This window comes from Mustela putorius, unplaced genomic scaffold, assembly GCF_011764305.1.
Source record: "Mustela putorius furo isolate JIRA1106 unplaced genomic scaffold, ASM1176430v1.1 tig00000992_pilon_pilon_pilon, whole genome shotgun sequence".
Classification (NCBI taxonomy): domain Eukaryota; kingdom Metazoa; phylum Chordata; class Mammalia; order Carnivora; family Mustelidae; genus Mustela; species Mustela putorius.
The window spans coordinates 3,668,102-3,685,562 of NW_025421526.1; the positions used below are offsets into that span (position 1 = coordinate 3,668,102).

Here is a 17,461-nt window from a genome sequence, read left to right on the forward strand (position 1 = left end):
CAGAGTCCACACTGGGGCAAGCTTCTTAATGCTCGTTGTATCTCCCACTCTATCCTTTAAATTATGCAAGGCTATCCTATGTGGCCCTCAAACAATATGCAAATAGGTGAAATGTAGATATATAATCTAGATATATAATAAATGTTAAAAATAAGAGAGAGAAGCGAGATATTGTAACTCAAGGTAAGAAAGAGAAGTGATAAATTGTAACTCAAGGTAAGAGAGAGATGGAGGGACTCCTGGGTGGCTCAGGTGGTTAAGCAGCTGCCTTCGGCTCAGGTCATGATCCCAGCGCCCTGGGGATCGAGTCCCATATCAGGCTCCTTGCTCGGCAGGGAGCCTGCTTCTCCCTCTGCCTCTGTCTGCCTCTCTGTCTGCCTGTGCTCACTCGCTCTCTCCCCCTTTATCTCTGACAAATAAATAAATAAAATCTTAAAAAAATAAAGAGAGAGAGAGACGGAAATAATCTCATACAGTGTGATTTTGAATCAATCAGGATGTCTTAATGGAAACCAGGATTTGAGATGATTTAAGGGCATGTATCACATATAACAGGGCAGGTATCAGAATTGGCTTCTGTTGGCCTTGGTATGTTGGGTTTTTCTTATGCTAGTTCCTCTCTTTGGTAGCAAGACAGCTGCAGCAGTTTCATGGGGAATGAAATGTTCATGGCTGGCTAGGACTAATCTGGAGTAGAATATGTGCTGGGGAATAAAGCTTAAACAGAGTGACATTGCTCTGACATTGCTCAGGACAGGGGAACATGGGCCAAATTATTCTTGCAGATGTTTTGTTTGACTAGTATAGTGTTAAAAAAAATTGAATGAGTTGCTTACTTTTATAAATCAGAAGACTTTATTCTGTAAAGCAGCACCTCTGCTCTGTTACTCCCTTTTACAAATCTTACCTGAAGGCAAACTGGTGGCTTAAAGTTTTCTAGACTTATCCAGAATTTTCCTATCTCTTTGCTTTTGTTCCTGCTATTCCCTTCTCCAGAATGCTGTTCCCTGCACCGCCAAGTGGAAATCCCACCCACCCCACAGGGCCATGTCCTCTGTTACACCCCCCAATCCCCCACCCCACCCCCACCCCCATCATGAAGGCTGATCTAAGTCCACAAACCAGATAGCATCTTTTCCTTCACAGAATCCTTCACACTCTACATATTGCTCTTGTGTCTTGAGTTATGGTTGTTCTATTTGCCTTAGATCATGCACTCATTTGTTTTGAGAACTTTCCAGGTACCACCAGGCGCTGGGGCCTGGTGTACAAATCAACAAGAGCAATCTTGATCTTAAAGGGAGTAAGGATTTAGGGAGGCCTTCTAGGCAGAGGAAACAGCAAGTTCAAAGATCCAGAGGTCAGACAGAACCCAGGCCAGGTGAGAAACTGCAGAGTTCAGCATAAGGAAGAAATCAGCTGCAGCGCCTGGTGGCTCAGTCAGTTAAGTGTCTGCCTATGGCTTGGTTCATGATTCCAGGATTCTGGGGTCGAGCTCTGTGATGGGCTTTCTGCTCAGCGGGGATCCTGTTTTTCCCTTTGCCTACTGCTCTTTCTCTGTTAAATGAGCAAAGTCTTTAAAAAAACAATCAGAAGATTTTGTTTACTTTTAAAAATCACATTCCTGCATTATCTTAAAGAATACAAAGGTCTAGCTAACGGTGCCTGCATTCCACTTAGCTAAAGCTAGCTAGAGTACATTACTTACTTCCCCTCTAGACAGACCATTCCAATTCTCATTTACTAGAGCCTCATCCTTCCCTAATGCATTATAACCTAGTCTGTTTTACTCAAGTTATCTACTGTGCCTTGCACTGGGGAAATTATTCCCAAAGATTTTTAAGAGCTTTGTGGTGTCTTGGATCCATAAACATATCTCTTTTAGGTATTTGTCCAAAGGCTCAAGAGAATAGAAAGCAAGGAGAGTGAGTTTTTGCCAATTCCACTGTATTAGTTGAGTGAATTTATTAGCTTATAACTTTCATAGCCACAAAATTTAGCAATTGACACCTGTCCCAGTAGGAATGTTACAAAGATAAATAGCTTAACTCCAAAGAAAGGAAGGATATTTCTTTATCCATATTTTATTAATAAAAGAATTCCTTCCATATTTATGTTTGAGATAGCCAAGAACCAAATAATTTTTTTAAGGTTTTCAGTTAAACATTAGTCACTCGTAACTTTCATAAAGCCTAATATGGTTTCAAGGATATTGTCTGTTGGTTGCACTCTTTAAGTATGTTTACAGAGTAGCTGTATTACTTACTAGTTGTATCAGCCATCATTGATTAGGCAAAGTTTGATAAAGTTTAAAAGGAATCATTAAAAAGTGAACATTGGATTATAATATTATATTATGTATATGTATATATACATATACATATGTATAATATTGTTAGAGAAAAGAAACAGCTTTCAATATTATAATAAAGCTTTTCTTTAATTATCTTTTAGAGTTCTCAAATATTTTTTATAATCCATATTCTCATGGTGGCCAACTCATCTTAATTCAAGTTGGATGATACATCAGTTAACCTAAGTTATTCTATGGTAATAATCCCTAAATGGAAATTACTTACAGGAAGTTTTCTTCTCTTCATGTTATTTGTCATCTTCAACTTCGTTTCGTCCTTCTGGGACCCAGGTGAAGGGGCATCCACTCTTTGGGACATGCCATTCTTGTCATACAAAGGAAAGAGAGTTGTTAGAACTGAGTACTATTAAAATTCCTGGTCAATGTGGCACGCATCACTTTCTTTCATATTTCATTGAACAAAAATTAAGGCAAAATGCCAAGCCTTTCCTTCAAGAAGGTGAAGAGGTAAAGTCTTCCCACTGGAAGGGACATAAAATATTTGGGAATAGTAATTTGATTTACCATAGAGGCTATTTTCATTCTCAAGAAGGTATCCTTTTGAGTGACTTTTGGAATATTTATAAAATCCTCCCCCCTTTTTAAGGTTTTTGCTTATTATACAAGCAAGACTTTTTTATCTTTGAGATGGAGATGGGGTTTAGTCCAACTTAGTATTTCCTATTATACTACAAAAAATAAAAATTAAAATTACTTTGAAAAATCAATAAATATCTAGGGAACACGTGAATAGAATTGTGATCTAGGTATAACCAATATTAACTTTATAAACCGAACTAATTGAAATCTTCACTCTATCCCTCCAAATGAAGGAAAATAACTCATTACCACCCGATTCTTGTTCCAGCCATCAGGAGACCCACAAAAAAATTTCATGTAGTTAGTATTTTGGATGAGACCATTCAAGTAGTTTCTTCAAACCCGATGAAAATCTTATTTTTGTGTGATGTCACAAGAAAGAGATGTTTCATTTACATAGGTAGCAAATAATAGATTTTTAGACTTAATTATATATGAAACATACATTTTCTTTTTAATCTAGCATTTCTTCCTGTAGTACTTTTTAAAAGTTATTTGTAAATAGTTGGTACCTTGGGCACTGAGCCTAGCTTTGCTTAATCTTACTGTCTTTAGAGCAGTCTATTTCTATTTTAAGATACTTTGGTAATTATTGGTTTGTTTTCTAAAAATGGAGTAAATGATCTCATTTTGTGGAGCTAACTTCTTCTTAAATGATATTTTATGACTAGATGGTTTAAAACAACTTTATCTAGCTTTTGATTAGACAACAGATGTTATCTAATCAAAACAGATTAGACAACATCTAATGTTTCGACATTAGATGTGACAACAGATGTGACAACGAAATCACACTGCACAAACAAAATTTATTCACTCATGGAATATTTATAGCTAGCATTTATAAAAAGCTACTGGTATTGTTCCAAATGGTTTATATATATTGATTCACTTAGTTCTCACAACCTTGTGAGGTAAGGTGTTAATATTATCACTGTTGTATAGATGAAGGATCTAATACCTACTTTAATACAGACGTTAAGTTCAGCTTTTGAATAATAAGCATGTTTGACAAGGTTTATCAGCAAGACTAGGAAGTTGGCCAATTAATGCAGGAAATAGAACAGAAGAAAGGGAAGTAGTAGCAGAAGCTGTTTAGAGGTTTCCTGAATCCTACTCTATTCTCTTAATGGAAGAATTGCAAACAAACAAACAAACAAACAAAAAACATAGTCAATTCTTTTAAGCTGTTAGGCAAATTATTTTCTACTTAGCTTTAGGTCAACAAATAATCTTTTAGTTCTTGTGAAAGGCAAAATCTGGAACTTATGCATAGCTTACATTATGATCTTGAAACATTAGCTTTTTTTTTAAATCTTCAAAGGGAACACAGGAACTCAGGAATTGTTCTTCTAGTTAGAACACAGACAAAGTGCATAAATTCCAACTTTTCCTTTGGATCGTTCATTACCTTCTCAATAGCTATGGGACCACAGCCTACTGTGGGATGGCTGCACTTACCTAGGAGCGAAGAGAAGTCTATGAGTAGGTCTGACAATCCAGCCACCTGTTAATCTGGAGACCCATTTTCTCTTTTGTAGATATGTTGGTGGACTATCGTATGTGTATAAAATGTTTTTACAGGGATAGATTTTGTTTTATATGTTGATGTTATTTATTAGGCAAAGAATTAATCTAATGGAAATAGTAATTAACTCCAATTCATGGTTACCCGGTTGTCTTTGATTAAAAAAAATTATAAGATAAAGGAATCAAACGAGAGTATGAATGAGTCACATTTTTAATTTTATTTATTATAGTTTTAATTTGCTGTCTATAACTTTCTCATGGTTTTCGCAAAGCAATTAAATTTCATGACTCTTTAGTTCTTTTAAATGTTAGGAGTAACATGTGTCCATTTTTATGAACTCATCCCTGAAAGTAGAAACTCTAGACAACAATCCATTATTAGGTTTATTTTCCACATTTGTTAAGTATACTTCAAAGTATTTAAACCTTTTAACATTAGAATTTTCATAGGAAAATTAGAGAAACTAAGAGAAGAACCAGGAGGAAAATAAGAATTGGATTTGTCAATAGCTTGGATGCGGGACACAGTCAAAACTGATAACCAGTCACACCTAAGAGGTCATACAGTATTCAGGTTTGTGCCATGGGTAAGTCAGACTGGTAAGGTTAGGCAGGGCTGGTATTTGCTACCTTTCTTCCCAAAGTTGACGTTCTTTTTCCTGAATGTATTATTATTATTTTGACTCTTCAAATTTTAGTGACGGGTAACCTTAAGCTGTAATAAAAGCCCTATAAATAATTTGCCAGTGTTTTAACTTTTTTTTTAAGGCACTTAAGTGATTGACACATGATAGCTTTTTCTAGGTTCTTCCAGTTGAAGAGCAGCCAGAAAAAATTTAAATATGGCAAGACTCTGACATGTCAAAGGTCACATAACCTTTAGGTACAGCAGATTTTCTATTAATCTAGTGCTTCATTTTAAGGTTCATTAGATGACTCAACCTGGTGATCCGTTAATGATGTCCCTGACAAACACACCCTTCCTGTGTCTTAAAGATCACCGCACTGACCTTCGTGGGTCTACGCACTGCCAGGGCAGAGGTGGGCTCGGAGAAACCCCGCGCTTTACCCCATCCTTGGCTCTTTCCCCACAGTCCAAAAGGATAACCGGGTGGAGGGACGCGAAGCCGAAGCGATTCGAGGGGCCCGGACTCGGGGGCTCGTATTTTAAAATGATGCAGAAAAGCGAAGAGTATCCACAATTTTGCTTTCCAGCAAAGTAATGTTCGGGGAATCCCTGCTGTCCAGAGACATCTGGGGGGCAGCAGCGTACACTAAAACCTAATGGTTTCCGAGGCCAGCCGTCCCCGGCGTCCTCCGCCCGCGCCCGCGCCGCCCCCAGCCGCTAAGCCGCAGAGCTGAAAGGCTTTTGCTCATTTTTTCCAAAACACTCCGCATCTGGGCGGTGGCCAACCGTGGAAAGTTTCACGTAAATGTAACATTGGGAGGGAGACGACGTTCGTCTGGGGCTGCCTTCCCTGGACCGCGGCCACCCGAGGTGTCGCCTCACGCCCTGTCCGGACGGCCGGGCCGACGCGAGCCTGGACCGGCCCCGCTCCCGCGGCCCAGACGCCCCCCGCGGCCCACCCGGCCGGCTGCCGGCCCCTCGGCCTGCCCGTCGGTCTCCACCGCGGCTTCGAAGCCCCCGAGTCCGGGAGCCAATCCGCTTCGTAAACGCCGCGACCCCCGGCTCCCCGGGTCCCCACGAGCGCAGCCCCGCGGCGGGAAAGCGCGAGGAAGGGACCGGCCCGGAGCCCCCCCCGCCCCGCCCCGGCTCCCACGCCTCGCACGTCAGTCCGGGTCCCCTCCCCAGCCACCCTCCGCCCGCGCTCCCTCCCCCGCGCCGACTCCGCGCGCACCCGGCGCCGAGAGGAATTTGACTGCTCCAGGCACCAATCAGGAGAGAGGTCGAGGGGACGAGCCAATCGGAGCGGGGAGAGGGGGCAGGACGCCAGTGTCCTCCCGCCCCCACGAGGCTGAGCGCGGAATGTCTCCGGCCCTCCCCTGCGCCTCAGCCTCAGTGCGGAGCCCTCGGCCGCGGGAGGAGGAGCAGCAGCCCGCAGCCGCCGAGGAGCCGCAGAAGCTGCGAGAGCCGGAACCGAAACCACACCCACGTCGCCGCTCCCGTCCTCTGTCGCCCTCTCGGCGTCCCACCCAGGCCGCGTTCCGGAGGACGGCGGCCGCCCACTGCCCGAGCATCCTCCCTGCGAGCGGTGCTGACTGAGCCGGCGGCATGATGCGCCTGCGGGGCTCGGCGATGCTGCGCGACCTGCTCCTGCGGCCTCCCGCCGCCTCCTGCGCGGCTCTGAGGCGGGCGCAGCCCCTCGCCACGCAGTGCCGGCGTCCCCGAGGCGGGGGACAGGCGACCGCCGGCCCAGCGGCCGCCGCGCGCCTGCACCCGTGGTGGGGCGGGGGCGGCCGGCCGGCGGGGCCCCTCGCGCGGGGACTGTCTAGCTCCCCGTCGGAGATCCTGCAGGAGCTGGGCAAGGGGGGCCCGCAGCCGCCGCCGCCGCCGCAGCAGCCGCAGCCGCAGCCGCAGCCCGGGGCGGCGCCGCCCGCGGCCCCGTCGGCTCCCGGCCCCAAGGACGGCCCCGGGGAGACGGACGCGTTCGGCAACAGTGAGGGCAAGGAGCTGGTGGCCTCGGGCGAAAAGTGAGTGTCTGCGCCGGGCGGGGGCGGCCTCCCCCTGCGCGGGGCCCGGGAGGGGCGGTGGGGCGGGAGGGGAGCGGAGGTTCGAGAAAGAGAAAGAAAGAGCTGCCGGCGGCCTGCGCAGGCTGCGCCATGTGATTCGGTCCGGCCCCGCCCGCGCCTTCCCTGCCGGCGCCCCTCCGCGAGGCCCCCACTTCCCTTCCCCGCCCCCGGCGCGGGCCGCCCGGGAGGAGCCGCGCGGGGGCCGCGGGGGGGGGCTGGTCCCCTCCTCGTCCGCCCCCCCCGGCCCCCCCCGCCCGGTCCCGCGGCCGCCTGTGCGCGCCGCGTGCGCCGCTCCCCGGCCCGCGGCTGCAGCACCTGGCGCCGGCCCAGCTCTCGTGGGTGATGCCCGCGATCCGCTCGGCCGAGTGACACTCGGGAGGCGGCGTGAGCCCGGGCGCCCGCGGCCCTCGCGGCTCCTGACTCGTCGCTCCCCGGCCCGGGTTCCTTCCCCGCGCCGCCCCCGTCGCTCGCTGCCGCGGGCTCCGTAGCAGCCCCGCGTGGCAGAGCGTTCGTAACCTTTCGGGAGCGGCGCCTCCCGCCGCGCCGCGCGGCCCTCGGGGCGCCGGAAATCGTGTTTTCGCAGCGAGGGGAGGAGAGCCGTGGGGCCGAGACGGGGCGCGCCGGAGGACACTACCTGTTTGCCCGGCGACCAGCCTCGGCCTGTGCGGTGGCTCTCGTGAGTGGGTGAATTTTAAAAAATAAAGATCCGAATAGCCAAGATGAAGCGTGACTTGGTAAAACACTGGACAATCCGAGCCGCGTGGCCCGCGCGGCCGAGCGGTCGAGGGTTGTCATCTGTGCCGCACGGCAGTTCCCACCCGAACGCGGTGGCTTTTCCTGCGCAGTGAGGGAAGCAGTTCCTTGGGTCGTTCGTGTGACGTGAATGGACCCAAACTTCGTTTTCCATGTGAGTGGAAATATCTGTAGCTTTCTTCATACTTCCCTGCTGGCTGGCGCGTCCTGCCGCCAGGCGACCTCTTCAGCCTCCCTGTGACTTAACGTTGCACGTTGTCTCCAGCCTCAGATCACCTTAAGGCAAACTGAAAGTGCCCTTTGATTTTTGTATTTTCAGTCTCAGGCTGGCCTAATGTTTCCTGTGATTGAAGTTGGCACCTTCCTCAAACATTCCAAGCTCAAGTTTTCCCAGACTGAAAAATGTCACGTAAACAAACAAACCCACACATTTATGGGGAAAATTTGTGGTATTCTGTGATCATGATTTTGTGCCACAAAGTAGCTGGAGGACCATAGACAGGTCATTTAGCATCTTAGATGATTTAAATCCCTTCAAGGTCCAGAAGGCTAGACTTCTGTTAAATTTTGACCTCATGTTTTTTAGGGAATAGCATGTGTGCTTAATCTCAGGTGGAACTCTCTGGTACCTTATCACCTGGTTTACGAGACTTGGCACTCGTTTCAATACCTGAGCCCGGAGTTACGGAATCGCAAAATGCAACTGCCAGCATTTAAAAGTTGTTCTTAAGGCTGTAGAAGAGAGCAGCTTTCTGTTGAAAATGTCTTCCAGTCTGTGTCTCTTCAGTGGCTTTAGTGTCACTCTTTTTTTTCCTTTTTGTTAGGTAGGAAATTGATCTTCTTTTGTGATTCACATGTTTCCCAGAATTTCTAGCTTCATTGTCTTCTGAATAAGAGATGATCTCTTAGCAATAACTTTCATACACTTTGGCTAATACTTACGACAGTGATGCATAAAAACTGTCGTGTACTATATCCTAATCACCAAAGAAAACCGATCTAGAGAGGGAATCCTTTAAGCATATTTGCTCAGATGCCCCGGGAGTTTGAATAACCAGTAAGATACTCTTGTTTACCTTAGTATAAAGAAGTTTATTTTTCTGCCACCAAAGTTAGTAGTAATAGCTAGACGGGCTCAGGAACAATCCAAGTATATGATAATCCTGAGAGCTCTCAGTCAAGGATTTAAAGAGTGAACCCCAGCTGCCTTTAATCTGTGTATAAAGTTGAAGAGCACTGGTCTCAAGATTGCCAAAAAATTTTTAAATCTTATGAAAGATTCAATTTCCTGAATGCTGTGGTTTCCAAAGGTAGCTTTCCTCCTTCGACTCCTTCGATTTTGCCTTTGTGTGATAAGCATTTCTGTCATTCTGGAGGTTAGCCTCCCGTTGATCCCGTTATCCTTTCTAATGCTCAGCTTCCAAAGCACAGTTTTCATCCCTCAGCCAGCCAGCCATCTGGAATGCCAGCACTCGGGACTCTGCCAGGTTTTATGGGGGATTATTAAAAGAAATAGCCATGTGAAAATTAAATGAGTTGACGTTTTGTAAAAGGCTCAGGACAATATTTGATATGTGTTAAATACTACATAAATCTTTATTAAACAAGAAATTGCTTCATTTATTTTAAAACATGACAAGGACATTGACCTTTGAATTTTAGGCTCACATATGAGAAATTTCTTTTGTTTTTTTAATTTCCAGAAAAAATTTCTCTTGAGAAATTATTGTACTTACATAAAACTACTTGATTTGCATTGTTTATCTTTTTAGCTTGTATACTCAGTAAGCTCAGAGTGAATTGAATAACCATACAACTTTAATTAATAAACACGGCTGAGCTATTTCTTACTATATTTTATTTACCGTATTATTTTCTGGAAAGAGGTGGGATATAAGCACATTAACCTACTTACATTTTTTTCCGTCAGATTCTTTGAACCAGTGTCATCCTAGGCTATGCCATCTCCTTCAACCAACTTCAGTCTGGTTTATTAGCTTAAGATTTAAGATTTACGTATCTTAGAGAAAATGTAATGATCTTCGCTCAGTTTTGACTGTAGTATACTAATTTTTGTTGCTCTCATTTCATCATTTTGAAAACCACTTGGCTTGGCTCTCTTCATTTTTTAAATTGTTCTCTTTGCTTTCCTGGCTCTGTTTTGGATTTGCTCACTGAGTAAACCCTGAGGTTAAAGCCTTTGCTTCTTTCCCACTTGTCTGTTTTCTCAACATGTGCCTTCTCTCAGCTTTGACTCTCATGGTAGTATTTCATCTCTTATCCAGACTCTTTTCTTACATTTATCTCCACATGTTGATGATCCAAATTTAAATTCTGTGCCCCCATATTCATTCTTCTGTCCCATTTCAATCTATTTTGCATACTGTTCTGAGATTAATTATAGAGTTTTAATTTCAAACTACCACTCTCCTTCCAGACTGGAGTGAGCATTATATCAAAATCGCAAACCATGCTGTCACATGCAATATTCTGGATCGACCTTAATGCCAAATGCTTGCCCATCATGGACATTTTATCATACTGTTCTCCATGCTTCATGTCTGTAAAGCTCAGAAGTGGGTATCCTATCTTAGTAAAGAGTAAAGAGTGACAAAGGGCTAGCAGGGTGGAATGAGGGACGTTTTTGTTACCTTCTGTTTGGACATTTTATTGTTTAATTAGAAAGGAAAAAGATATAACAAAAGGACTAGGCTGGGAAAATATCAGCACATGTATGTTCTTTAGTAAGCAGGTAATTCATTCAGGGTGTAATACTGACGATACAGGAAACAGTATTCCATCAAAACGATGAGCTCATTTTTACCCTATCAGATGGGCAGATGTTAAGTTAAATCAAGTGATGTAGATGGTGAGGGGAATAGGAACTCTTACATTGCTAGTGGAAGTATAAATTAGTTCAGCTATTTTGGAGGGTGGTTTGGTAATATCTGTCAAAAACTGCATACCCATGATGCAGTTGTAATTGAATGTTTGCTCATCTGCATGAAGTCATGGCCTTTAAAAATGTATCTTAAATATGCGGAGTTAAAAATATATTAAGGGGCAGTTGGGTGACTGGGTTGTGTGTCTGTCTTCGGCTCAGGTCATGATCTTGGGATCCTGGGATCAAGGCTCCCATGGCCTCTCTTCCCCCACAGCACCCTAGCTTCAGATTGTGTGACTTATTTTGGTAGTTAATATTTATTAAATGGAAAGTGAGGGTCAAAGTATCATTGAATCATATGCTATAAGAATGAAATCTCCGAGTAAGATTAAATGCCTAGGCATTTCAGCAAACATTGAATTGGGTCTATACACGGTACTGATAATGAAGTTGAGACAGTATTTGCCAGATATAGATCGTTTCAAATGAAAGAACCTCTCTGAAATAGGTGACAAATTCTGTCATCCTTTAATAATGTGTTTGCTTTTCATTTGTAAAAGTGAACATATATATAATTCATTAAAATTGAGATTGAAATTATATTTAATTGGGAGCTTTCAGTGAACCCCTCTGATTTTATTTGTGGTTTCCTCTATTAAAATTTTTTTTTAAATTACAGTTATCAGTGAGTTTTAGTTTACTTTTAATGGCCAGTTGTAACATATATTATAACATTATTTGCTGTCTAATGTTTATATTAAACCACATACATCTATTTAGTCATGAATGTATCTGTGGTGATCTGTAATTAACAAATTACATACTGCTTATTAATCTTTAGATGAAGTTCACTGAAAGAGCGTGAGTTAGATCTTGAGCTTTAGCGTCTTTGAGTTTTAGCCTCTTTTCAGGCTTTACTGTTTACAAAGAAGTCTGCCTACTCAAAATCAACTAACTCAGGAAATGACTACCAAATTGAATTCAGGTTTTTTTTGAAGCAGTAGGTAGGGAAAAGTAACAGGTAGGAGGGGTACTATTTTAATCTGAAGAAGCTAAATGTCATTTTCAAGAGAACTTTGTTGAATACATTTGTGGGTTTGAGTTTCAAAAAGTTACTTGAAATAAGCAAAAAGATATATTATTTCCTTGTGATTATGAAGTGAAGAAAAACTGAAAGTCTGATTGTAGGTTTTGCATTCTTTGAGGAGCTCGGTCTTTAAATCCTGTATAAATCAAGGAGTTGCCTGTTGGCCTTTTCACCTTTTAAGTCATTTGCTAGTAAGAGGAATGCTTAAGGAAGCTGAGTGAACAGATATATTTGTAAAAATAGTTATTAATTGTTGATATCTCTAAGTGAGTTAAATAGCTTTTAGGTAGACACTAAGATTTTATCCTTGGATCTGCTCAGGTGTAAAACTGCTTTGGTTATGAGACAGGGTGCATGCAATTAATTATTGTACTTGGTAATTTTTCTGGCCACCTACAATGTGGTATGAGTATGTTAATGTGTTGTCTTGGTTTCCTTTGGGAAGTATTCTCTGGTTGGTGTGTAACATTGCTTACTGAGTTCTAAAGAAATATTTGTAGCGAAAGCAATAATTTAACGTGGAACTATTTGATATTACATAATGGACAGTAAGTTGATAACTTTCAGGATTTGCATATATATTTTTGCCTCCTAATTTCCATTACAGACGTCTAAAGATTTTTTAACATTTATTTATTTTAGAGGGGAGGGGCAGAAGGAGGGGAAGATAGTCTCAAGCAGATTCTGCGCCGAGTGCGCATTCCAACGTGGCTCCTCATGGGGCTCCATCTAATGACCTTGACATCAGGACCTGAGCAGAAACCAAGAGCTGAAACACTTAAAAGTGTGCACACAGGTGCCCCTAAAAAAGATTTCATTTATTCGAGAGAGAGAGAGCACGCGCGCACATAAGCTGGGGTGGAGCAGAGGGAGAGGGAGAAGCAGCCGCCCCGCTGAGCAGAGAGCCTGATGCTGGGCTTGATCCCAGCACCCTGGGATCATGACCTGAGCCAAAGACATATACTTAACCAACTGAGCCACCCATGTGCCCCTAAAAAAGATGTTTAAATTGTTACTTTCATGAGGGTATTCTGAGTGACATGGGCACCAAAGATTCTTGGTGAGAGTTCTTAGGAATGCAGACTTTTTAAGAACAGTTCTTAAACTATGAAACTTTAAATATATTCATACATTTTTAGGCACCTAGGCTGAGTTGTAGAAAGATTTATTCACTAATACTTCTGGCACAGTATTATGCATACTAGAGAAGAATGGAGAAAAACTTATGTTTAACATTAGTGGAATGGTTAAATAAATGATGCTACATCCATATGAAAGTTTCTTATTCAGTCATTTAAGATGTGTACACATACTTTGGGGGGGGGTATAAGACAATGGTAAGCCTGAAGTTAAAATACAAAATTTACTGTGCAGTATACTCTTAAGTGATCCTTAAGCTTAAAAAAAAAAAAAAGAAAGAAAGAAAAGAAAGCTTAGAAAACGTGTCTGAGGAGAATAAACTGAAATGATATCAGCAGTTGTAGTTTGTGAAAATGGGCATTGTTTTTCCTGCCTCTCTAGAGTTACTAAGATTTCTCATTATGATTATAGTTAGCCCTTGAATAATGTAGAGATTAGGGGTGCCAGCCTCCCCTCACAGTCAAAAATCTCCTGACTTCCCCAAAAATGTTACTACTAATAGCCTACTATTGACTGGAAGCCTTACTAATAACATGAACAGTCAATTAATATATCATGTGCTATATTCTTATAATAAAGTAAGCAAGAGAAAAGAATGTTATTAAAATCATAAGGAAAAGAAAATGCATTTGCAGTACTGTACTGTATTTATTGGAAAAATCTATATATAAGTGGACCCACGTAGCTCAAGCCCATGTTGTTCAAAGGTCAACTACATCTATAACTTCTATAACTAGAAGAACCACATCTGTTAAATTTTAAAATTGTAAATCTCTACTTTGCTGTCTTAGTCTGCTAACCTAATATCCTGTTTCTGGTACATATAACAGGAAGTACCTACATTACATTAAAAAGTTAAAAAACATTGTGAGTCTTTGTACAGCTTTGTACAGCTCTTATCAGCATTATCCAATTGTGTTCACTATTTGCAAACATCAAGCTTTTTTATTCCTAAACTATTCTCGGTGTAGGTCTCCTTAGAAAATGTTGAATGTTTTTTGCTACAGTAAAAAGTTATAACGAATAAAGTTTAATATTTCTTGTTCCAACTTAGAGTTTACCATAAGGGAGCATTGCTGTAGTGATGCTCTCAGGCACGTGTTGGCAAACTTTTTCTCAGAAGGGCCAAGCAGTATGTACTTTTGGCTTTGCATGCTATCTGGTCTATGTTAATACTATTCAAATTAGCGGTTATTAGCAAAGCTGTCAAGGACATCAAGTAAATGAATAGGCATGACTGTCTTGCAGTAAAACTTTATGTACAAAAACAGGGGGCGCTGCTATAGTTTGCTGCTGGTGGCTCCAACATTAAACTGTATTTAGTTGTGTAACGTATATTCTCATATTCTGACTTGTACTTTGAATGATTTGTTCCTTTGTGGATTTTTGTATCCTCAGTTGCTGTATCTTGTTCCTATTCTTCATGTCTCCACTTGCCTATTTTCCTCTTACTCTCACCTTCCATGCCTAATTTGCTTTAACTATTAAAAAAAAATTCCAGTAAAATACACGTAACGTAAAAATCTTTTATCTTAACCATTTTTAAGTTTATAGTTCAGTGACATAAGTGCTTTTTAAAAAGCATTCAAATAATTAGACTTTTTGTATAAAATGTGTGAATATAGATGCTGTGTGTGTATCTTCTGAGTGAGTAAAGCTTATAGTCTTTAGTGTAGGAATTTAGGAGGACATCTATTTTAGCTGCTTAAAAACTGAGAATTAGAATTGGAAGTGACTTTAAAAACATTTAACTCCACCTCATTTTACATATTTTCTAAGTTGGCCACATAAAATAAAATAGCCTAACTAAATGACTAAAGTTCCTGCAGTATTAGGACTTAATTTGTTTTTTTCATCTGCTAGTAGATTAATAAAATACTGTACTGAATTGATTACTTTTTTAGGTACAGGATTGGAAGAGACCTTAAAAACCCATATCCTGGTGCACCTGGGTGGCTCAGTCATTTAAGCATCTGCCTTTGGCTAACTGGGGTCATAATCCCAGGGTTCTGAGATCCCTCTTAAGTGGGGAGTCTTTTTCTCCCTCTCCTTGTCCCTCCTTCCCCCCCAAATGAATAAATAAAAAATAAAATCTTAAAAAAATAAGAGAGAAAGAAAACAAACCATCTCCCCCAGTTGATGTTTTTTTCCTCTTTTATACTCTCTGAAAATTGTTACTTATCTCTGCTTGAATAGTTCCTTGACTGAAGTTAATTCCCTTAGAATATTTCACCTTCTATTTCAGAGCTGGGGTGTTTTTTTTTTGTATCTCTGAAGTCTGCCTTACATTAACTTCTATTTACATATTTTAATTATTTCAAAGACATCTTTCTAGAATGGTATTAAAGTGCTTTCAATAACAATTCACATAATATCTGTATTTTTACAACTGGAGTGATTTATTAAAGGATACTGAGGGAATAGGTGCTTGGAAGGAATAACAGTTGAGTATTAGGGACTTGACCTGCCCAGGTCCTGGTCCTCCTCTCAGAGACCAGCAGACTGCCCCCCGGGTTAGACTTCTAAAGTTGTACATGTGGACAAATTGCCATCAACTGTATGGAGAGCCTGGCCACTTCTCACATAAAGATTTATGGCTTTGGTGCTTCTCACTCTGGCATTCTCTTGGTAATTTTCAGAAAAGTCTAATCAGAACAGCAGCCCTAATTTAATACAGTCTGATCCTCGCTTTGTACAGGATAGTTTTAACAAGGTTGAACAACAGTTTAGTTATCTAACATAGGTAATTCCCGTTAACATTTTGGTTAGAAATTCTTCAGTGTGTAAGGAGTCTTATCTTTCATTTTTCTGAGTGAGCTCCAGGTGTTCCTTCTAAAATGGAGAGCTAATAACTGAGCGTAGTTGGTGTGGTATACCGGGAAGTATCCAGGACTAGAAACCAAAGACCAGCTTTCCACGACTAATTCTGGTCCAGCCACTTAAGAACTGTGTGACATTAGACATGGTGCTGGGCTCTGAGATCAGAGTCTTTATCTGTAAACTTTACTTTAGCACATAGGGTTTTAAGATAGTAGGAGATCATTTCTTAACAGTAAAGCCTTAAAATATGTAAGATTTTGTTTTTAAATTCCACCAATAATTAGCCTTGGGGCAAAATGATTTGGAGAATAAGCAGAATTTGTCACTTGTCAGACTGTCAGACTTAGGATATGTGGTCAGTCCCTCATCAGTTCAATACTTAACCCCGTAGGTTTATTTAGTAAATTAATTTTTATTGAAGTATAATCGACATACCATATTGTATGGGTTCCATGTGTACAACATAGGGATTCCACATATTCATGAATTGGGAATTGATCACAGTAAGTCTAGTTACCATCTGTCACCATACAGAGTGGATACATTATTATTGAAGGTGTTCCCCATGCTATAAGTTACATCCTCATAGCTTATTTATTTTGTAACTGAAAGTTTGTACCTTTTGATCCCTTTCACCTATTTTGGCCCCCACTTCCCAACCCCTCTCCCCTCTGGGAACCACTACTCTTCTCCATGTCTGTGGGTCTCAACTGGTTTAATTTAATTTGCTGGTGTTGATGGACAACTATTACTATCAATCAGGTTACTTGAAATTCAGAATGATAGACTGATTTAAAAACAACTTCAGTTTCTTTTTAAAGATCATTGTTTTAAAATGATGACATAAGTAAAAATACCAAAGCATTCTTTTGTGTTCTCGCACGATGTGGGGTGTTGTGGGGCCTGATCCCAGGACCTTGGGATCATGACCCCAGCCGAAGGCAGATGACTAACGACTGAGCCACGCAGGTGCCCTGGACCTTTATTATTATTATTATTATTATTTTAAATCTAGTTGGGGAAAAAAGTTTCTAATTATCTGATAGGTTTACCATACTATACAGTGCATTTGAGGTACATGGAGTTGACCTCTACACACACACACACACCCCAAAAAGAAGGTAATAAGCTAGTCTTGAAGGTTTATAGTTTAGAGAAGTCAGATAACCTAAAATGTTATTTAACAAAATAGGACAATATAGTTGATTTCAATTTTTTTCTTCTCATTTTGCTGTCCTTAGTAAAGGCTTGCTTTCATTTTCCTCCTTTCATTTGATACTAGAGTTTTTTAATTAATAAAATTTAAAACTGATGATGGAGAGTTTACAGTATTGTTTCTAATTATAAATTATATTTACTTGATTTCCCCCACCCATCAAGGCAAAATTGAATGCTTACTTTGTACTTGCCAATACTTTTCTTACCCTTCTGTCCTAGTACTTGCCCCATTGCTGTAGTCTTTGCTATTCTATAGAGCATCTTTACTTTATTCATCTTCATATCCCCAATGCTTAGCATACATAGGCTGTATTAGAGAAATACAAAACTTAGTGATGTGGCCCAGTGCATGCTAAAAAGAGTATAGAATATCTGGTTAGGGAAA

The 17,461-nt window shown here is 41.6% G+C and overlaps 1 protein-coding gene across 3 annotated transcripts in view; it reads left to right on the forward strand.

Moving 5' to 3' along the window:
- Positions 1-6,491: 6,491 nt before the first annotated feature.
- The window catches only part of GLS (glutaminase), a 78,893-nt gene continuing 67,923 nt past the window's right edge, over positions 6,492-17,461 (forward strand). For 2 of the 3 annotated variants that reach the window (XM_045086513.1, XM_045086514.1), the window contains exon 1: positions 6,493-7,135. In XM_045086513.1, the coding sequence (XP_044942448.1) occupies positions 6,717-7,135 (419 nt within the window). In that variant the 5' untranslated portion in view covers positions 6,493-6,716. Of the gene's footprint in view, positions 7,136-17,461 lie in introns of all 3 variants that reach the window. The other variant, XM_045086512.1, reaches the window with a different exon arrangement.